The sequence below is a fragment of the Arvicola amphibius genome, chromosome 6 (genome assembly GCF_903992535.2).
Source record: "Arvicola amphibius chromosome 6, mArvAmp1.2, whole genome shotgun sequence".
In the NCBI taxonomy this organism is placed as follows: Eukaryota; Metazoa; Chordata; class Mammalia; order Rodentia; family Cricetidae; genus Arvicola; species Arvicola amphibius.
The window spans coordinates 59,316,411-59,334,245 of NC_052052.2; the positions used below are offsets into that span (position 1 = coordinate 59,316,411).

At 40.7% G+C, this 17,835-nt stretch overlaps 2 protein-coding genes across 4 annotated transcripts in view; one reads left to right on the forward strand and one right to left on the reverse strand.

The window, feature by feature from the left end:
- Window positions 1-255: 255 nt before the first annotated feature.
- Rps6 (ribosomal protein S6) lies at window positions 256-3,062 on the forward strand. The gene is made up of 6 exons (XM_038335559.1): window positions 256-350; window positions 853-984; window positions 1,308-1,518; window positions 1,658-1,804; window positions 2,682-2,839; window positions 2,931-3,062. Exons 1-6 carry the CDS (start codon window positions 345-347, stop codon window positions 3,024-3,026), a joined length of 750 nt encoding a protein of 249 aa, XP_038191487.1. The 5' UTR covers window positions 256-344; the 3' UTR covers window positions 3,027-3,062.
- A 2,711-nt stretch (window positions 3,063-5,773) lies between these two features.
- The window catches only part of Dennd4c (DENN domain containing 4C), a 97,823-nt gene continuing 85,761 nt past the window's right edge, over window positions 5,774-17,835 (reverse strand). For all 3 annotated transcript variants that reach the window (XM_038335562.2, XM_038335561.2, XM_038335560.2), the window contains 7 exons: window positions 16,485-16,667; window positions 15,448-15,643; window positions 12,025-12,270; window positions 10,920-11,037; window positions 9,277-9,418; window positions 7,854-7,918; window positions 5,774-7,233 (listed from right to left, as the gene is read on the reverse strand). In XM_038335562.2, coding sequence (XP_038191490.1) covers window positions 7,097-7,233; window positions 7,854-7,918; window positions 9,277-9,418; window positions 10,920-11,037; window positions 12,025-12,270; window positions 15,448-15,643; window positions 16,485-16,667 — 1,087 coding nt within the window. In that variant the 3' untranslated portion in view covers window positions 5,774-7,096. The remainder of the gene's footprint in view (window positions 7,234-7,853; window positions 7,919-9,276; window positions 9,419-10,919; window positions 11,038-12,024; window positions 12,271-15,447; window positions 15,644-16,484; window positions 16,668-17,835) is intronic.

Genomic DNA, 17,835 nt, shown 5'->3' on the forward strand with positions numbered 1-17,835 from the left:
CACTTAGGACCACTAGACGCCAGGGTCGGGAACCGAGATTCGGCTCCGCGGTGTAGACCAGACTCACGCCGAGGCGGGAAACAGCACCTAGGAAGCGGCGAACCCTCAACACGAACGACCGGTCCCTTCACCGGAAAAACCAGGCAGACGAGGAACCACTCCGCAAAGAGGACGCCTCTCAGCACGCTAGTCACCCACCCCCGGAAGTACCGCCCCTCTGGACTCTCTTCCGCCGGCTCCGGCGCAGGCCAGTCTCGCGAGACTTGAGAGCGCTATGTGACCTGGGTTAAGCGGAAGTTAGGTCTCTTTTTCGTGGCGCCTCCTAGGCGGTCGGCTGTGCGAAGATGAAGGTAGGAGGTGGTGGCTGGGCCTCAGTGAGAGCGGGGAGGCTTAGTTCGAGCGCCAGAGCGCGGCATTGCTTCCGCCCCAGGTGGAGAAGGGGCTGAGGCAGGAAGATGCTCTCTCTCGTGGGCTTGGGGCTCCCCGGGAGAGCGGATGGCAGCCGATTGCGGCGTTGGAACGGCGGACGTGGCTCAATGGCGGCGCCCGGCTCCCGACCCGGCAGAGCCGGGTTGGAGGCTCAGCGTGCGGCGGGCGGTCCGGCTGCTCGTGGCCCCTAGTCACCGCGTGCTCTGCGTTCCGGGATCGTGAGGGGCGCTCTGGCGGCCTCATCGCATTCCACAGAGCTGGAGGAATCCATAGTCCACTAACGTGGTACTTACCCATGCTCGGGCTTGCAGGGAGGAAGAGTCCGTATCTCGAGTTTTCTGCTGCAACAAAACGTTATGCGACCGAATTGTTAACGTTGCGTGTTTTCTAAGGTTTCCTTTTAACCCCCTTTTAAATTCCCAGCTGAATATCTCCTTCCCTGCCACCGGCTGCCAGAAACTCATCGAAGTGGACGATGAACGCAAGCTTCGGACCTTCTATGAGAAGCGCATGGCCACGGAAGTGGCTGCCGATGCCCTGGGGGAAGAGTGGAAGGTAATGATACTGGCGGGATTTCCCAACTCCTCAGAGTGCTTGTGAGGACTGTTGGCGTTTGACAAAGTTGGGCTAAATAGGGTTGTTTTGGGGTTAGGTAGTAGATAAAGCTGGGGAGAAGTGCCCAGAGGAGTAGTAATTCAGGCTTTTGGAAGCCCTTCATGATGACTGGTAAAAACCTGGTTGGTTCGTAGTGGAGAATTTGCTAGTTGAACTTAATTTGGAAATGTAGACAACATGAGGTTTTCTCTGGTGAGGTCAAAATCCCACATTTTATAGATTGGAACAGAACTGGTAAATGTACATTTTTTTTTTCAACTTAGGGTTATGTGGTCCGAATCAGTGGCGGCAATGACAAACAAGGTTTTCCCATGAAACAAGGTGTCCTGACCCATGGCAGAGTGCGCCTGCTGTTGAGTAAGGGGCATTCTTGTTATAGACCAAGGAGAACTGGAGAGAGGAAGCGCAAATCTGTCCGAGGATGCATTGTGGATGCCAACCTGAGTGTTCTCAACTTGGTTATTGTAAAAAAAGGTGAGGGTTTTATTCAAGTTTATTGAAATTGGTTGCCCTGGAACTCGATCTCCATGGTGATTGATGAACAATTAGGAATTACTAATTAAACATTAAATTGTGGTAAAAATTTTATGTTTTTCTGGTTGTTTCTCCTAAGGAGAGAAGGATATTCCTGGACTGACAGATACTACTGTGCCTCGTCGGCTGGGACCTAAAAGAGCTAGCAGAATCCGAAAGCTTTTTAATCTCTCTAAAGAAGATGACGTCCGCCAGTACGTTGTCAGAAAGCCTTTAAACAAAGAAGGTAAGGATTGTGCATTTTGTCTTGTTGTAGCAGCATTCCTTGCTTGGAGTCTGAACAGTGAAATTCTTGGCTTTGGGTTAGGAGTGGCAAGGATTGGAAATTGTAAGATTACAAAAGTATTCTCGTTTTGGAATTTTCTTTAAAAGGATTTTCGTGCAGGAGGTAGAATAACTTGCAGGAGACTGTTCTTTCTTGGGGAGGTCAGGTTCAAAATTAGTGTTTTGGATCACCAAAGAAAACTTTCATCTGATGAATGGCCTGATTTTTTTTTTTTCCAATCTTTGGGATACGGGTTGTACTTTATAAGGGAATGTTTGGGATTTGGGAGCATAAGCAGGAAAAATGAATATTTGTAAAGCAACATACTCATGAAGAGCCATAGCAGCACACGATGGTAATGTCTCTAGGAAGCACAAGACTGCTGAGGTGCGCGTGTACTAGAAGTGTGATACTAGAGGAAATGTAACTTTGTTGTCAAGAGTTGAAAAATAGTCCTTCTCTCATGGGATGAGTAGCTCAACTATAGCAGAACTTGGATGTCCATCTTTTTTAATAAAGAGTTTGTGATGTGAGATTACATTAGGTTTCTGTTCCTAGAGAGGCTGTAAATGTTTGCAAATCCACAAAGCTAAAGAAAATAATTGATAGTAACTCTTGAATTGTAGTACTGTGTAGACTGTCAACTCTAGCATATGGGAAATTGAAAATGTGGAGTTTAGAAAATGCGGACCACAGGATCAGGAAGACTTGTAAAATCTTTCTGAGTACAACACTGGCATTGAGTGGATGAGGTCTGAATTGGGGCCTTATGTGCTATACCAGTGGGCACACGATCTGGCAATGCCATTGAGAAGTGCTGATACATCTGTATTTTTAGGTAAGAAGCCTAGGACCAAGGCACCCAAGATTCAGCGTCTTGTGACTCCACGTGTCCTGCAACACAAACGCCGGCGTATTGCTCTGAAGAAGCAACGAACAAAGAAAAACAAGGAGGAGGCTGCAGAATATGCTAAACTTTTGGCCAAGAGAATGAAGGTAAGACGGTGTAACAATGCAGAACTGCCACTGGGTTTGCATTTTTTGCCTGGAGAAATCCTTAACTGTTATTTTTTTTTTCCTTGTTTAGGAAGCCAAAGAAAAGCGCCAGGAACAGATTGCCAAGAGGCGAAGGCTGTCCTCGCTGAGAGCTTCTACTTCTAAGTCTGAGTCCAGTCAAAAATAAGTCTATAGGGGTAACAAATAAATGATCAGACCATGAGTCTTCTTTATTGGCTTTTTATTAGTTGTGTAACTGGATAAGTGAAGTTGAAAAGGAGTGAGTCAGAAATGAACTCACTGGGTTGTGCTAGAAATGAGGGGAAAGTGTTCCTATTTAAATTATGTGCTTTTATCCTGGAAGTAGCTCTTGCAGACTAGGCTGGCCTGGAACTAACAAAGATCCACCCGCCTGTCTCAGAGTGCTAGGACTAGGGATTTTTCTAAAGTATAGATGAGGCAATAAATGACTTAGTACCTAAGGTTAATAGTTTAACTAGTTCTGGAAATACAGCCTTGCTGGTGTCTCAGCTCTTGGAGGACAGAAGCAGGTGGATTTCAAGTTCAAGGTCAGTCTGCTCTAGAAAGCGAATTCTGGGATAGCCAGGGCTGTTTCACAAAGAAGCCATTTTGCCCCCAAAAGGTGTTATCATCCACTACTACCTCTCCCTAGCCCTGTAGTTTACCATAATTTCTATGGTGAATACAGCCTATTTGGTTGCATTCTTAATTTATCAGTTGTGCTAGTTAAACCTAGGCATCAAGCATGCTGAACTACTGCTGATTGGCATCCAGTCTAAAACAGCTGTTGTTCCACAAGGTAGAACCCATGTAACAGGCTCTTTTTATTATACATAACTTTGTCGTTTAGATCAAAGATGTTTTGCAAACACAAGTAAAATGGGAAATGTCCTTCAAAGGACAGGCTTAGAAACTCTGATCCAGTAATTTAAGGTTCTTTTCTCTGGCTGCTAGGGCACCATTCACAGGTATAGCCAAACTAAGAGGGTGAAAAGCCACTTCTAATGAAAACTTGGGAACCTTTTTATTTGTAGAACACTAGGTAAATGGTGTCCCTTTAACTGGTTGGTCATGTAGCTCTCAGCTGTTCTTAAGTCAGACTTAATTGTAAGGCTACTAAAAGCACTATCGAGTCCTACTAAATGCTGACTTTAATGTTGAAGAGATTCTGGAAGTTGGTTAGTACTGGCTGTGAACATTACATTCCATGGTGTTTGTAGTGCTTAGCTTATGACAACACACCTCTTCCCAGCAGTTGATAATTCCATTCTGTGCTCAGGCTGAAGCTCCTGCCAAGGCATCTTTAGATGATACATAATTTACTGTTTTTCCTGTGGTCCAGGCTGGCCTTGGAGGCAAAGCAGGCTAGTCTATGTGCCAGCATAACTGGAAAGAATAGGATTTTAATGTATGTTACATGAAAAGTAAGCAATACAAGTTCAAATAGTAAAGCACAAAGCACTGCTTATAACCTGTGTGTGATCAACTCTGGTATAAAGCCAGTACTTTAAATGACTGCTGCTTATAGGAGGCAGTAACCAGCCTACTCATCAGTGGATTCCATGACAGATAGGGCTATGTAGTCTTGAACGTTCGTGCTGCCTTTATTACCATGAGAAGAAATGAAAACATTTTTAAAGCTCAACCTGCTTTTTAGGGATGCAGTAACAAAACCAAGCTTTGAGTCTTATGATTGGGAAATTTCAGACATGATTAGATGACTTGGTCACTATAGAAGTACATATAAACTGGGTGCTTTTTGACATCAGCCCATCAGTGAAGTTACCATAAAGTGTTACTTGAATAAATAAAAGTTCTATAAGTTTGATAAAATTGGGTTAAGTCATTTACCTTTTAGGTTGCTGGGGTCAGCATAAAAAAATTGCAGTACCCCAGAACTAAGATTAAGCAAAATTTAAAATTTGAAGATTGCTGATCCTCAACTTTCAAAATCTGGGATTCTCCCATAAATGTGATTGACAACGGTGTTAGAGAAAGCCTGTAAAATTAAGATGTGCCAGACTGGTGCACACACCTTTAATCCTATCATTCGGGAGACAGACTGGTGGATATCTCATCTCTGAGTTCAAGGCCAGCCTGGTGGTCTATCACAACTAGTTCCAGAACAGGGCTGTTAAACAGAGAAACCCTGTCTCGAACCCCCCCCCCCCCGAAAAAAGAAAAAAAGGGGTTAATATTTAGCTGGATGGTGATGGCGCACCCCTTCAATCCCAGCAGAGAGGGATTAAATTCAAGGCCAGAGAGCAAGGTCCATGACAGGCAGGGCTCCAACAGTACTTGTGGATGGTAGCAAAGACTTGTAAATTTCTAAAAAGCTGTGTCAAGCCAGTTGGTGGGGGTGCACAACTTTAATCCCAGCACCTGGTAGGCAGAGTCAGGTGGATCTCAAGTTTGAGTCCAGTCTGGTCTGAATGAATTTCAGGACAGCCAGGGAGACCCTGTCTCAAAAGCACAAGCCAAAACAAAAAGTTATACCAAAAGGTACTAAGTAACTAGCAGATAAATTTGATAACCTCGACATAAAATACTTTAGCAAGTAGCAATTCAGATTATAAAGACCAGAAAAAAATCCCCAAACAGAAATGGAACACCCAATCATAGAAACGCAACAGACAACAAGTTTAAGATTTTTTCTTTTATTCAGCTTTAATTTTATATATGCAAGATAATAAATTTATTGGGTCAATAAGTGTTAAGGTATAAGCTGTAAAAATATATATTTGAAACTGTAAAAGATCCAATTTGAAGGTAATAAAGACTTTACAAATTTTCTGATAAAATTTTTACTTAACACTCAAAATTTAGACTATAATTCTCCAAAGTCAGATTGACAACTTTTAACGTTGAAATGCTGTTACATAATTTTAAAAAGTTCCCACCACGCAGAAGATGCACAAATAACCACTGGCTTTCTAAACCATGCAGACAGCTAAGGCAAATTTGCTGTTCTTATGTAAATGGATGTTTTAAACAAAAAGTACAATAAATGTCAAGGTAGGGCATGTGAGGTCATGATTTTCTTAAACTTACTGGCAATAAGCTCAATAAGCTTTAAGGTTTTAAGACTTAATTGATTCAACCTAAAAAAAAACAGTATTTACAAATACACACTTATTCACAAGCATATAAATCAAAATATTGTACAAGAATAAAACTTTGTGCAGTGCAAATTCTCTGTGCCACAGGGTGGTTTTTTGTTTTTTTTGTTTTTTTTTTTTGTGGTACTAGGAACTAAACCTAGGGCCTTACATATTAACTAGCCAAATGCTCTTAACCACTGAACTACATTTTCAGACTTCCTTTCAACTTATTTTGAGATAGGAAGTTGTTCAGGCTGGCCTTGAACTTATCCTGCCTCTGCCTCCCAAGAAATCAGGATTATAAAAAGTAATCAATACCAACATTTGGCCTTCCTGAATAAAGATTTCATGGTCAAAAACTATATATACCTTAGCATTTTAAGTATGTTCTGAATAATTTTGGTAGGTTACAAAGTTTAATTTCATTTTACCTATTGGATTCCAATGGAAGCATCGTAGATTAATTTGGTATTGGAAGAAAATGGAAAGGAGCACCTGGATATACAAGATACAACCTACTAACAGGATAATACATAATTTAAAAGGTAAAGATACAAAATTTAAGTCACAGGGAAGGCAGCTACAACTTTTAGATGCTTTTGGAACTGCTGACTACAAACAATTTAGTAGTCACTGAGGCCTCTTTCCAGAAACTATTGCAACATGCAATCTAAGTATTTTAATAAATAGATACACACATACCTACCGCATAGCCCCCCGCATATACAATCATACACAGTTACTCTTATAATTGAAATATTTCACTTGTTTTGGGGTTAGGCAAATTTAATTTGCCATTTTCCAGCTCAGCAGCTTCAATAAAACCATGTATCTAGAAAGATGACAATATTTCTTATACACATACTGTGAAATCCAAAAATAGTTTTGGTTGTTTTCAGCAGAGGCAGAGAAATAGGTCAGGAACTGAAAATTTCCAACATCAATAAAGCTCAGGGAGTTGAGTGGTATTTTACATTCTGAGATGATTCAGTATGAATTACTGTTCGTTTGTATTTTTATCCCCAAGAGTTACTTCATTGCAGTTTTCACCAAGTCATGATTTGGGGAAAAACTAGAAAGTTTCCAGACAGGATCTATTTCCCCAGTACTCTACCAAAATGTGAATGTATCTTATTTAAATGAGAGGCGCTCCAAAACATTTCCTGCACCACTCCACACTCATACTTGGTGGGGCATCGATTTTCTGTAACTTTTCAAGAATCTCTGAAGATAGACTTCTGTATGCAAGTCCATATTCATTGTCAAAAGCCTCTGAAAAACATTTTCAAAAATGCAATTGTAATTTTTTAATCAAAAGCTATGTACTTAAAAACATGAGTCATGTGACACAGATTTTTAAATTGATTTTTTTGGGGGGGTGGAATGGAGTAGGGAATACATGTCACAGTGTATGTGTGGAGGTCAGAGGACAAGTTGAGGGACTCAAGTTTTCTTTCTATCATGTGGGTCTTGGGGATAAACTTGGTTATCAGGCCTGGTGGCAGGTGGCCTCTATCCACTGAGCCATCTCACCTGCTGTTGTTTTAAAACAGTCTTACAGCCCACACTGCCCTCCAACTTGTGATCCTCCAATCTTAGTCCCCAAATGCACCAGGCCCAGCTAGAGAGAGTAATCTGTTTTGCTTTTTAGTTTAGCTTATCATTCCAGAGGGATAGTCCACAATGGTACAGAAGGCATGGCATGATGGCAGGGCAGGAACCTGTCTGATCACATTTCAGCCGTTCTAAAGGCAACTACCAGCTTCATTTTTCTTGTCCCTGTATGCTAGGAATATGGCCTAACACTTCCACCAGCTCCATTAGAAAACAAAACCCCCCTTCAATTTAGAAAATAAAACTGAAGCCTTTTAAATCCCCATTAATCAACTTACCAATATCAATATTTTCTCTTCCAAGAGACACTAATGATAAGAAAAGGATTTCTCTGTATAAACTCCTATAAAAAGAAAGAAATTTTCTGAAGTGGTCAACAACAAATAGGCAAATAGCAAACAAAACGTGCAGATGGAGATTTTGGTTTGGTGGTTTTTTAAAAAATATTTATTATGTATACAATATTCTGTCTGCATGTATGCCTGCAGGCCAGAAGAGGGCACTAGACCTCATTACAGATGTTTGTGAGCCACCATGTGGTTGCTGGGAATTAAACTCAGGACCTAGGGCTCTTAACTGCTGAGCCATCTCTCCAGCCCTTGGTGATTTCTTTGTGACCAAGAGTTTCACTATAGCCCAGGGTGGCCTGAGCTCACTTTGCAGTGGAGACTGGCCTCAAACTTCAAAGTGCTGAGATTACAGATACAAACCAGCACACCTGACAATATACAGTGAAAACATATCAATTCCATACTTGGTTAGCAGCTCTGTAATTCCTGCTTTCATGTAACACCTTGGGTATGTGTGGCATCTTTGAGGAAGCTGGTTGAAGGGTATGCTAAACTCTGTATGTAAAAAAACATCCTTTGAGCCACTAACTCCAATTTTAAACTTTTAAAAAGAGTTAATGGGGGTTGGGGGAGGTGTGGCTCAGTCACATAGCACTGGCTGAACATGGACAAGACTCCCTGGGTTTGAACACCAGTACCACTGCTCTAGGGCTGTGGCCAAGTGGCACTGTGTTTGCCCAGCATACATGAGAGCCAAAGTCTAACCCTTACCTAGCATGGCAAACATTAAACAAATGAGGTGGACCTGTGAGATGAATTTACTATCATGGTGGAACAAGCACTGTGAGTTCAAGGTCAACCTGGTCTACATACTGAGTTCAGTTAAGACTACATAGGGACTTATATCCAAAAAAGGAGAGGATGCTGGGGGTATTCATAACGTTTGATATAATTATGCACTCCTCCCCTTTACAAAGCTTCCACAACAAAATGCACTTAGTCAAGATGTGAATGTGTACAGATCCCAACAACAAGGATGAGGAAAGTAGTTCCACACTTTCCTAAACTGATCCTACTTCTAATCTCATAGTATCCAATAAGAAAAAAATTGTGAGGTCATCACAGGATGGCACAAGTTGTATTTATATATGTCAAAGTTTAAAAATTCACTGCCTCTGTGCCCCAAGTGCTGGGATTAAAGGTGTGCGTCAAAGATTTCCAGTGAAGAGGAAAAACATTTCTAAAATATACCATACCCCTTCATCGAGGACTTACCTTGCTAAGATTTAACCTATTCTCTTTGACTGTCAGACATGAATGCATATATTTGAATACACTCATTTCTTTTACAATTACACACCATAAAATGTTAAATTGAGTGGCATCAAGAAAACGATACTGAGCTCATTACCTTTGTCTTTTCACATCCGGCTTCAATTGCTGGGAAAGCAGATTGATGGGCTTCAGAACATCATTCTGCTGAATACTCTGCCTGATAGTCTCAACTAAAGCGCTGGCTGCCTGCTGCTCCTCTGACGGTTTCTTCTCAGAATCTAAAGAACAAGACATGGAGAGCAAGTTTTCCAAGCAGTAACAAGGTTTCCAGAGCTATGTCACCTTGAGGTCTTCAAAATCACCTCCTATTTGCCAGTAAAAGATGTGACCCTCTTTCCTTTTCTAAAACTTACAGCTTCTTCCCTGGGGCTGGAGTGTGCTCCACTATATTCCAGAAACTAGTAGGGAAGGAACAACCTTTACTGACTGTGAGTACACCAGAAGGGAACCGGAAGAGAAAAAAATAAAAATCAGATGCTGGGCGGTGGTGGTACACACCTTTAATCACAGCACTCTGGAGGCAGAGTATGGTAGACCTCTAAGTTTAAGACCAGCCTGGTCTACAGAATGAGTTCCAGGAGAGCCAGGACTACACAGAGAAAATCTGCCTCAAAAAATCAAAAAGGAAACTCCAAGCTGGGCGGTGGTGGTGCATGCCTTTAATCCCAGCACTCAGGAGACAGAGGCAGGCAGATCTCTGTGAGTTCAAGGCCAGTCTGTCGTCTATGAAGATTGTTCCAGGACAGCCAGAATTATAGAATCATTACACAGAGTAACCCTGTCTTGAAAAACAAAAACAAACAAACAAACAAAAAACCCCAAAAAAACAAACCAAAAAAAAAAAAAAAAAACCAAAAGGAAAAAGAAACTCCGTATCCCTCCAAGATCCAGGAACATCAGTGCTGGTACCACTCTCCAGGCTCAAGCAAGCACCTACACGGGATAAATGGTTTGTCCAGCAACTGGAGCCCTCCATCTTACAAGTTTTCTAGAATGTTCCAATGAAAGGAATATCTGCTCTTGTCTCTTTTGTACAACCAGGGCACATGTCCATTCCATTCTTACTGGCAATCTCCATTCTTTCCATGGCTAGCCCTGTTCATAGGGATATTTGTGTGTGTGTGTGTGTGTGTGTGTGTATACATACATATATATCCATATCCTATTTGTTTTTCTCCTAGCAACTTGCCTTCTCTGCTTCCTCAAGAAATAGATTCCTGAGGTCTTCAGGACTGCAGTTAGCCAAATGCTTCTTCAGCCATAACTCCCACTCAGTATGAGCCCACAGACTCTCAATTCCCCTTCCCTATGTTGTCCCATGCCAACAGGAAGTAGCCCATATATTCAAGAAAGTCGGGATGTTTAGCTGGAATCTCCAGTCCCACTCTAAACCCTGCCCTCACAAAAAGACCTCAACTACAGGGTATTTAAGCTGCCCCCTCCTCTAGACCTGCTTCCTTCCCCTGCCTTACCTTTGGGGAATGGAAAGGTCACACAGGAATGCTCTGCCCAATAAACCTAGTCTTTTTAAATTTGGCTTGATCTGGCTTACTGCATAGGTAGAGAAATCTATTATTGGGGGTATAGAAAACCTGTTATCTAGCCTTGACTGTCCTGACCTCACAGAAATCCACCTATCTCTGCCTCTTGAGTCCTGGGATTTAAGGAATATTGCCACCAAGCCCAACCCTGTTGTGTCTTAGATTCTCTTTTACTTACTCAAGTTCCTCCATGAGACATATAGAGGTTCTCCTGGTTCCTGATGAAGGTTGATATTATCCCATAACAGCTGTATATATACAAGTTTGCTGTCCTGGGACAAAGATGATAGAGGAAGCTAAAAGAGATTAATAAAATTAGTTTCTCAAATAAAATTTTACCAGTAATAAAATCTAATGAGTTTTCTTTTTAACTCTAGACCCAAAATTCTGAGCAAAAGTTTTAATTTTTATTAATACCTCATGATAAACTGCCTTATTATTTTCTGGCATATAAGTTTAGTTTTTCTGACATTATAGATGGTACAAAGGCACAGGAGAAGTTAGCCATCATTACAACAATGTCTAGTAAAACACAGTATGAGAGTGTCTATAACTTTACAAGGTAACTTCTTTCAATCACTACCTGTTAAACAAGTCAAACTAAAATTTATAATATTTAAGAAAGACTGTGCTATGTGCCAAGTGTGTTTGGGGCCCGGTGTCTCCCAACGTGCAGTATCTTAAAAGTATGTATAAAATGCAGCTCCCTGTAAGCAGCCAGTGATCCCAATAAGGGCTTTAGGAGGCAGGTCCCGGAGGTGGCCTGAGTGTGATCACTAGTGAGGCATTTACTTTACATAAATTACATAACTTCCCTGTTAACTAATTCTCTCAAAGTTATGGATGAGACTTTTCAAATAAGACAGCCGTGCATATTCCAGGAGTAACGATGACACCTGATGATTAAAGCTTCTTGTCTAGCCAACTGTGCAGCTAGACAGTACAGATGCACACATGGGAACACTGGGTACAGCTCCAGGAGCTCTCAAAGAGAAGATAATCTCTTGGATATCAACTTTCTCCTCACTGCTGGCTGGGATGTGACTGATAGCCTGAACACAGAAGTTAGTCATCCTGAAGCATAAAGTTTTAAAAATGGAGATCCTATACAGCTTAAAAAACAAAACAAAAAACAAACAAAACAAAACAAAAAAAAAAAAAAACAAAAAAACACAAAACGAAACCAGAAGGCTCAGACCCCAAACACTGCACCATCCCATCTCGCCTTATCTTACTCATTTAAACTACATTATGCAGTCCAAGTATAGAAGGTGGTTCCTCACCTGCACACCTTCATTACAATGTTCAGATGTGAGGATAAGTCCTGGCAAGTTGCTAGGAAGGTCCAAACGTCTGAAATACCAAACCAGGTTCCAGAAAATGATTGGATGTTGATTGATGAAAGAGGATGTATGAATAACCTGATCACCTTCATTTTCTAGCAAAGATTCAAGTTCCTTCCGAAGTACTAGAGGACTCAAATAGGGCACAGACACAGGAGGAGGATTGGGCCTTTTTCCTAGATGGTCCTTTAAAAATATATAAAAAGTGGACATTATTTAATTCTATATGTTTGCCAGTACTCTGCAGTGAGATTATCTTTTCTATCCTGTTTAAATTGTATTTCAGGATGATTACTATCTGTAGCAAAATATGCTAATGAACAAAAGCAAACAAATGCCACTAGATTATGCTTAAGCTGAATCATTATCGGGAAAAATTAATAAACAACTTAGTAAACTCTTTAAATAAATATAACAAAATAGTTTTACTTTGGTTTTTCAAGATAGGGTTTCTATCTAGCCTTGGCTGTCTTGGAACTAGCTTTGTAGACTAGGCTGGCCTCAAACTCAGAGATTTGCCTGCCCCTTTCTTCCAAGTATTGGAATCCAAGGCATGCACCACCACTTCCCTGAAAATGCCTTATTTATTTATTTTTATTTTATGTGCACATTTGTCTGTGTGAAGGTGTCAGATCACCTAGTACTGGAATTACAGACAGTTGTGAGCTATCATGTGGATGCTGAGAATTGAACTCAGGACCTCTGGAAGAGCAGCCAGTGCTCTTAACTGTGGAGCATCTCTTCAGCGCCAAAAAAGACTTTAAACACTTAAAAAGCAAAACAAAACTGTGACAGTTATTGTTGTGACTATGACAACTCTAAAAGATGGGATAATTGGTTTTTTCTTTGTTATCTAGGAGTGGTGGCTGACAAAGAGAAGTATTGCTTCAAGTTTGAGGCCAATGCAATCAATATATTGAACTCAGGGTCAGCTTGGGCTATATAATGAGAAGTTGTTTCAAAAAAAAATCCAACATGAAGCTCTACATCTTCAAGATGGCTATTCCAAACACTGAGAAGTTCACTGAGATGTTAGACTGGATCTGGTTAATTTTGGTGTCTGATATTTTTTATTTCCAAGTTTTTAAAATAAAGTTAATTTAAGAAAAAAATTAAAACCAAACAAAACACACCCTACAGCTAACCAAGCTTCTAGACTGTAAAGCTCCAGACTGTGGGAACCCCTAGTAGCTAAGACAAAGGCTACAGTTTGGGTTTTGTTTCGTTTTCTTCTTTTTTATTAAAATACTTATTTATTCTGTATACAACAGTCTGTCTCTGTGTATGCCTGAAGGCCAGAAGAGGGCACCAGACCTCATTACAGATGGTTGTGAGCCACCATGTGGTTGCTGAAAATTGGAACTCAGGACCTTTGGAAAAGCAGGCAATGCTCTTAACTGCTGAGCCATCTCTCCAGCCCCTTGTTTTGTTTTTTTCAAGACAGCATTTCTCTGTAGCTTTGGAGTCTGTCCTGGATCTAGCTCTTATAGACCAGGCTGGCCTTGAACTCTCAGAGATCCGCCTTTTGAGTGCTGGGATTAAAGGCCTGCGTCACTGCCATCTGGCTTTTTAGCTGTTTTAAAAAAATGATTTATTTATTTTTATTTTACGTGCATTGGTGTTTTGCCTGCAGGCATGTTTGTCTGTGTGAGGGTTTTGGATCCCCTCGAGGTGGAGTTACAGGCAGTTCTGAGCTGCCATGTGGGTGCTATTAATTGAACCCAGGTCCTCTGAAAGAACAGCCTGAGCCATCTCTTCAGTCCCCAATGGATCTAGTTTTATCAACAAACAAATTATGAGAAGAAAAAAGGAGACTACAATTTAAAGACTAAGGTTTACCAACCAACTGAAAGGCATAAACTTTACTTCACCCTGATGCCTAAAATCACACTCTATCCCCCACATACATTTGACTCTACTATAACAACGGAAAGTCAGAACAAAGACTGATTGATAATTGATGATTACCTGGTTTGGGGTATGATAATAACATTGTGATTATGTCTGTTAAAATCATTTACAGATATTTGCTGAAATAATCACACATAGAATAATGTTGTTTGAAACTGCCTTCAAAATAATCTAGGCATAGAAAAGTGAATGAAGACATGGTGTAGGAGGGTCTTCTTCCTATGTGTTGCTTTCATTGGTTGAATAAAGAAAACTGCCTTGGCCTTTGATAGGGCAGCCCTTAGATGGGCAGAGAATACAGAACAGAATTCTGGGAGGAAGAAGGCAGGGTAGCAGATGCCATGGCTCTCCTCTCTGAGACAGACGCTGGTTAGACTCATGCCGGTAAGCCACAGTCAAGTGGCAAGACACATTAATGGAGATGGATTAAACTAATATGTGACAGTTAGCCAATAAGAGGTTAGAACTAATGGGCCAGGCAGCAATTTAATTAATACAGATCTCCGTGTGATTATTTCGGGCATAACCTAGCTGGGTGGTGGGGATGCAGCCTGCTGCTCCTAGCTCCTCGTTACAACAAAGATGCATGGAAGAATGATTGTCAGCTGGAAACGGGACTTACTGAGTGGAGCTGGGTGTGGTAGTAGTCACACTACCACACTGTTGAGACCTTGTACATTTTTTTAAAATTTCCATATTTAAAAAATAGTTGAAGCTAGGTATGGCAGCACATGCCTGTAATCCCAGCATTTGGGAGACATTAGCATGAGGATACCCACAAGTTTGAAGGCCACCTCATCTACACAGTGACTAGGGTAGTTGGAGCTACAAAACAAGACTATGTCTCAAAAAGTCAAAGTGCACACACATACGCAAGTAATTTTAAGTTTTAAAAGTTTTTGGTTTCTTTATGGACTTTTTGGGACAGGCTGACCTTGAACCTGCCATCTCCTGAATACAAGTATGCAGCATCATACCTGGCAAATGTTTATGTTCCTATGTGTGTATGTGTGCATATGGAGACCAAAGTTTGACACTGGGTATTTTCCTCGATCACTCTCTACCTTATTTGTGAGACAAAGTCTCTCACAGATCCAGGGACCATCCTGCTCCCATCTACAGGGTGTTTGGATTACTGGGCATGTACCATCGTATGTGGCTTTTTCCAATGGTGAGTGCAGGAGGTCTGAACTCGAGTTCTCATGCTTGTGCAGCAGCACGTGGATGACTGAGCCATTATCTCCCCAGCAAGCCAGGGTCTTGTATGTAGTTCTGCCGGCCTTGAACTCACTGTGTAGCTTACCTTAATCTGTCTCAGTCTCTTGAGTGCTGGAAATATAGGTGTGAGACACAAAAAAAAAAATTGTACCTATCACTTTTCACGTGATATCATGAAATTATGGAGTGTTCCTTAATTACAAGAGTATACAGTATGATTACAATGATACATACCACATCTTCTTGCAGACTATTTGGAAGACTAACTGTTGAAATACCATGAAATGGTCGCTGGGAGAAGTCAATATTTTGCAAAGGACCTCCAACGCTATGACTTCGAGTCAAAGATACATTTCGTTTAGATAAACTATTAGGCACAGATGAAATTTTCACACTTTGGACATCAACACTGGTTTTCTTTATTTCATCACTTAAAAAAAATGAAGCAATGCAGTTAAGTCATGAAAAACAACTGTAATCTAGAGAGGTACAGTATTTTCTACAGTGAATTTAAATGTCCTGAATCACCTGAGAATTGGTATCCGTTAAGAATTAAATATGGGGCTGGAGAGATGGCTCAGCAATTAAGAGCACTGGCTGCTCTTCCAGAGGTCCTGAGTTCAATCTCAGCAACCATAAGGTAACTCCAGCCATCTATAGTGGTGTCTTATGACCTCTTCTGGCATAAAGGCGTACATGCAGATAGAGCACTCATATACATAAATAAATATTAAAAAAAGAATTAAATGGGAAGCTGGAGGTGTGGCTCAGAGGTAGAGCACTTGCCACCCAATGTGAGCACTGTCCTTCAATTTCTACCATGCCTCTCCCCATACAACAAATAAACATTTCCCAAGCATTTCAAATGCTGGTCAGATAATTAACTGGAGAGGAGTGTAAGAGGACATGATATAAGTTTAAAAAAATAAGGTGCCTATTCGGTTGCTTTATTCAAACATCATTTTATCTTTATTAAACAAAATCTCAAATAAGTACTCATCAATGTATGCAAATACAATTTTGCTGAGAGGCATTTAATTTCTACCAGGCCACGATCTAACTGAGAACAGAGACAGGATCTGATTTACATTGGCAAAGGGCAGGGATAGGACAGGGTCTCATTGATCAGCACAGATTGGCCTTGAACTTGAAATCTTCCTCCCTCAGACAGCTAGCTGTGCACCTCCAAGCCCAGCCAGACTGTCTTTAAATATAGACTGTTTACAGAAATACCTAATTTCCTACAGTGAATTCTGTGCACCCTGTGGTACCTTGATTCGACTGTATAGCTTGCTTCTTCTATTATGGTCTGGCTGTTTTTTGAGAAATCCATAAAGTTGATCAAGTCAGGTTCTGCTGAACTGGACACAGGTTTGTGCTCTGAGGGCTCATTTGCTGATGGAATGCTGCCACTCTGTAAACTGTCACCAGACGTACTTGGTTTCAGGAAAAAGCTAAATAAGGAACAGAAAAGAAAGAAAGAAAAGGAAGAAAGAAAAAAAAAGCCTTTAAAAAACCCTATCTCCATAAATGATTTATACACATAATTTTTGATTGTGGTAAATATTTCAATACTTTTCTGTTGGTTTATGGAACTTTGAACTGTTTTTGAATAATGACAATTGAAAGATCTTCACTGAACCGTAAAAAAAGAAAATCCTTGAGCCTAGGTTAGCTCAGTGAGTAAACAGGCTTGCTATGCAAAGACTGAGGCCCTGAGTTGGATCCCTGAATCCTAAAGTGGAAGGAGAGAACCAACTCCAGAGGATGTTGGCCTGCGATCTCCACGCATACACTTCTTTCCACACATATAAAACATACGCCCATACCCACAATACTTATTTTTTAAAGCAGGGCCTTATTATGTAGCCCTGGCTGGTCTGGAACAATATGTAGACCAGACTGGCCTTCAACTCCAAATCACAGGCATCTTCCAGCTTCCGCCTGCCAAATATTAGAATAAATGTGTGTGTGATCAATTCTTTTTTTTCCAATCCCTAAGTCCTCAAATGACTGTACTTAGAATTACTGCTTTATAATAAAATAGCCATTAGCTGGAAATCCACAGGGATCTGTTCCCTACTCAGACACACACTCTCCACTCCTCCCACTTTTCCAACCTAAGATCTTCAAAGGAGAGAAATACTGTGCTGGCTTCCAACACATGAAAGCAAACAATGAAAAAATAAAACAAAATATTTCCTAAGTTAAATACATATAAAATAAGCAAGTCTAAAAAAATCTGTTTAAATAAAAATTTAGTAGAGGCATGCTAGCACAAGCATTTAATCTGAGAAAGTGGAGGCTGAGCCAGGGAGACCCTGAGTAAGTTCAACTTGTGCTAACTGGATCTGACTTTAAAAACTCCCAAACCAGGGGACTGGAGAGACGGCTCAGAGGTTAAGAGCACTGGCTGCTCTTCCAGAGGTCTTGGGTTCAAATCCCAGGAACAACATGGTGGCTCATAACCATCTATAATAAGATCTGCATACATGTATATTATATATACAGATCTCTGTATACATAATATATATAGAATAGATATAGATATATATATATATATATATATCTATATCTACACACTTCTAATACCAGGAGCTAATCTATGTTCATCTTTAACTG

Bases quoted from the DNA above. Each gene is read 5' to 3' on its own strand.
- Rps6 (XM_038335559.1), top strand. The intron at 985-1,307 runs GTAATGATACTG...TTTTCAACTTAG, and splicing joins CCCTGGGGGAAGAGTGGAAG to GGTTATGTGGTCCGAATCAG. The intron at 1,519-1,657 runs GTGAGGGTTTTA...GTTTCTCCTAAG, and splicing joins CTTGGTTATTGTAAAAAAAG to GAGAGAAGGATATTCCTGGA.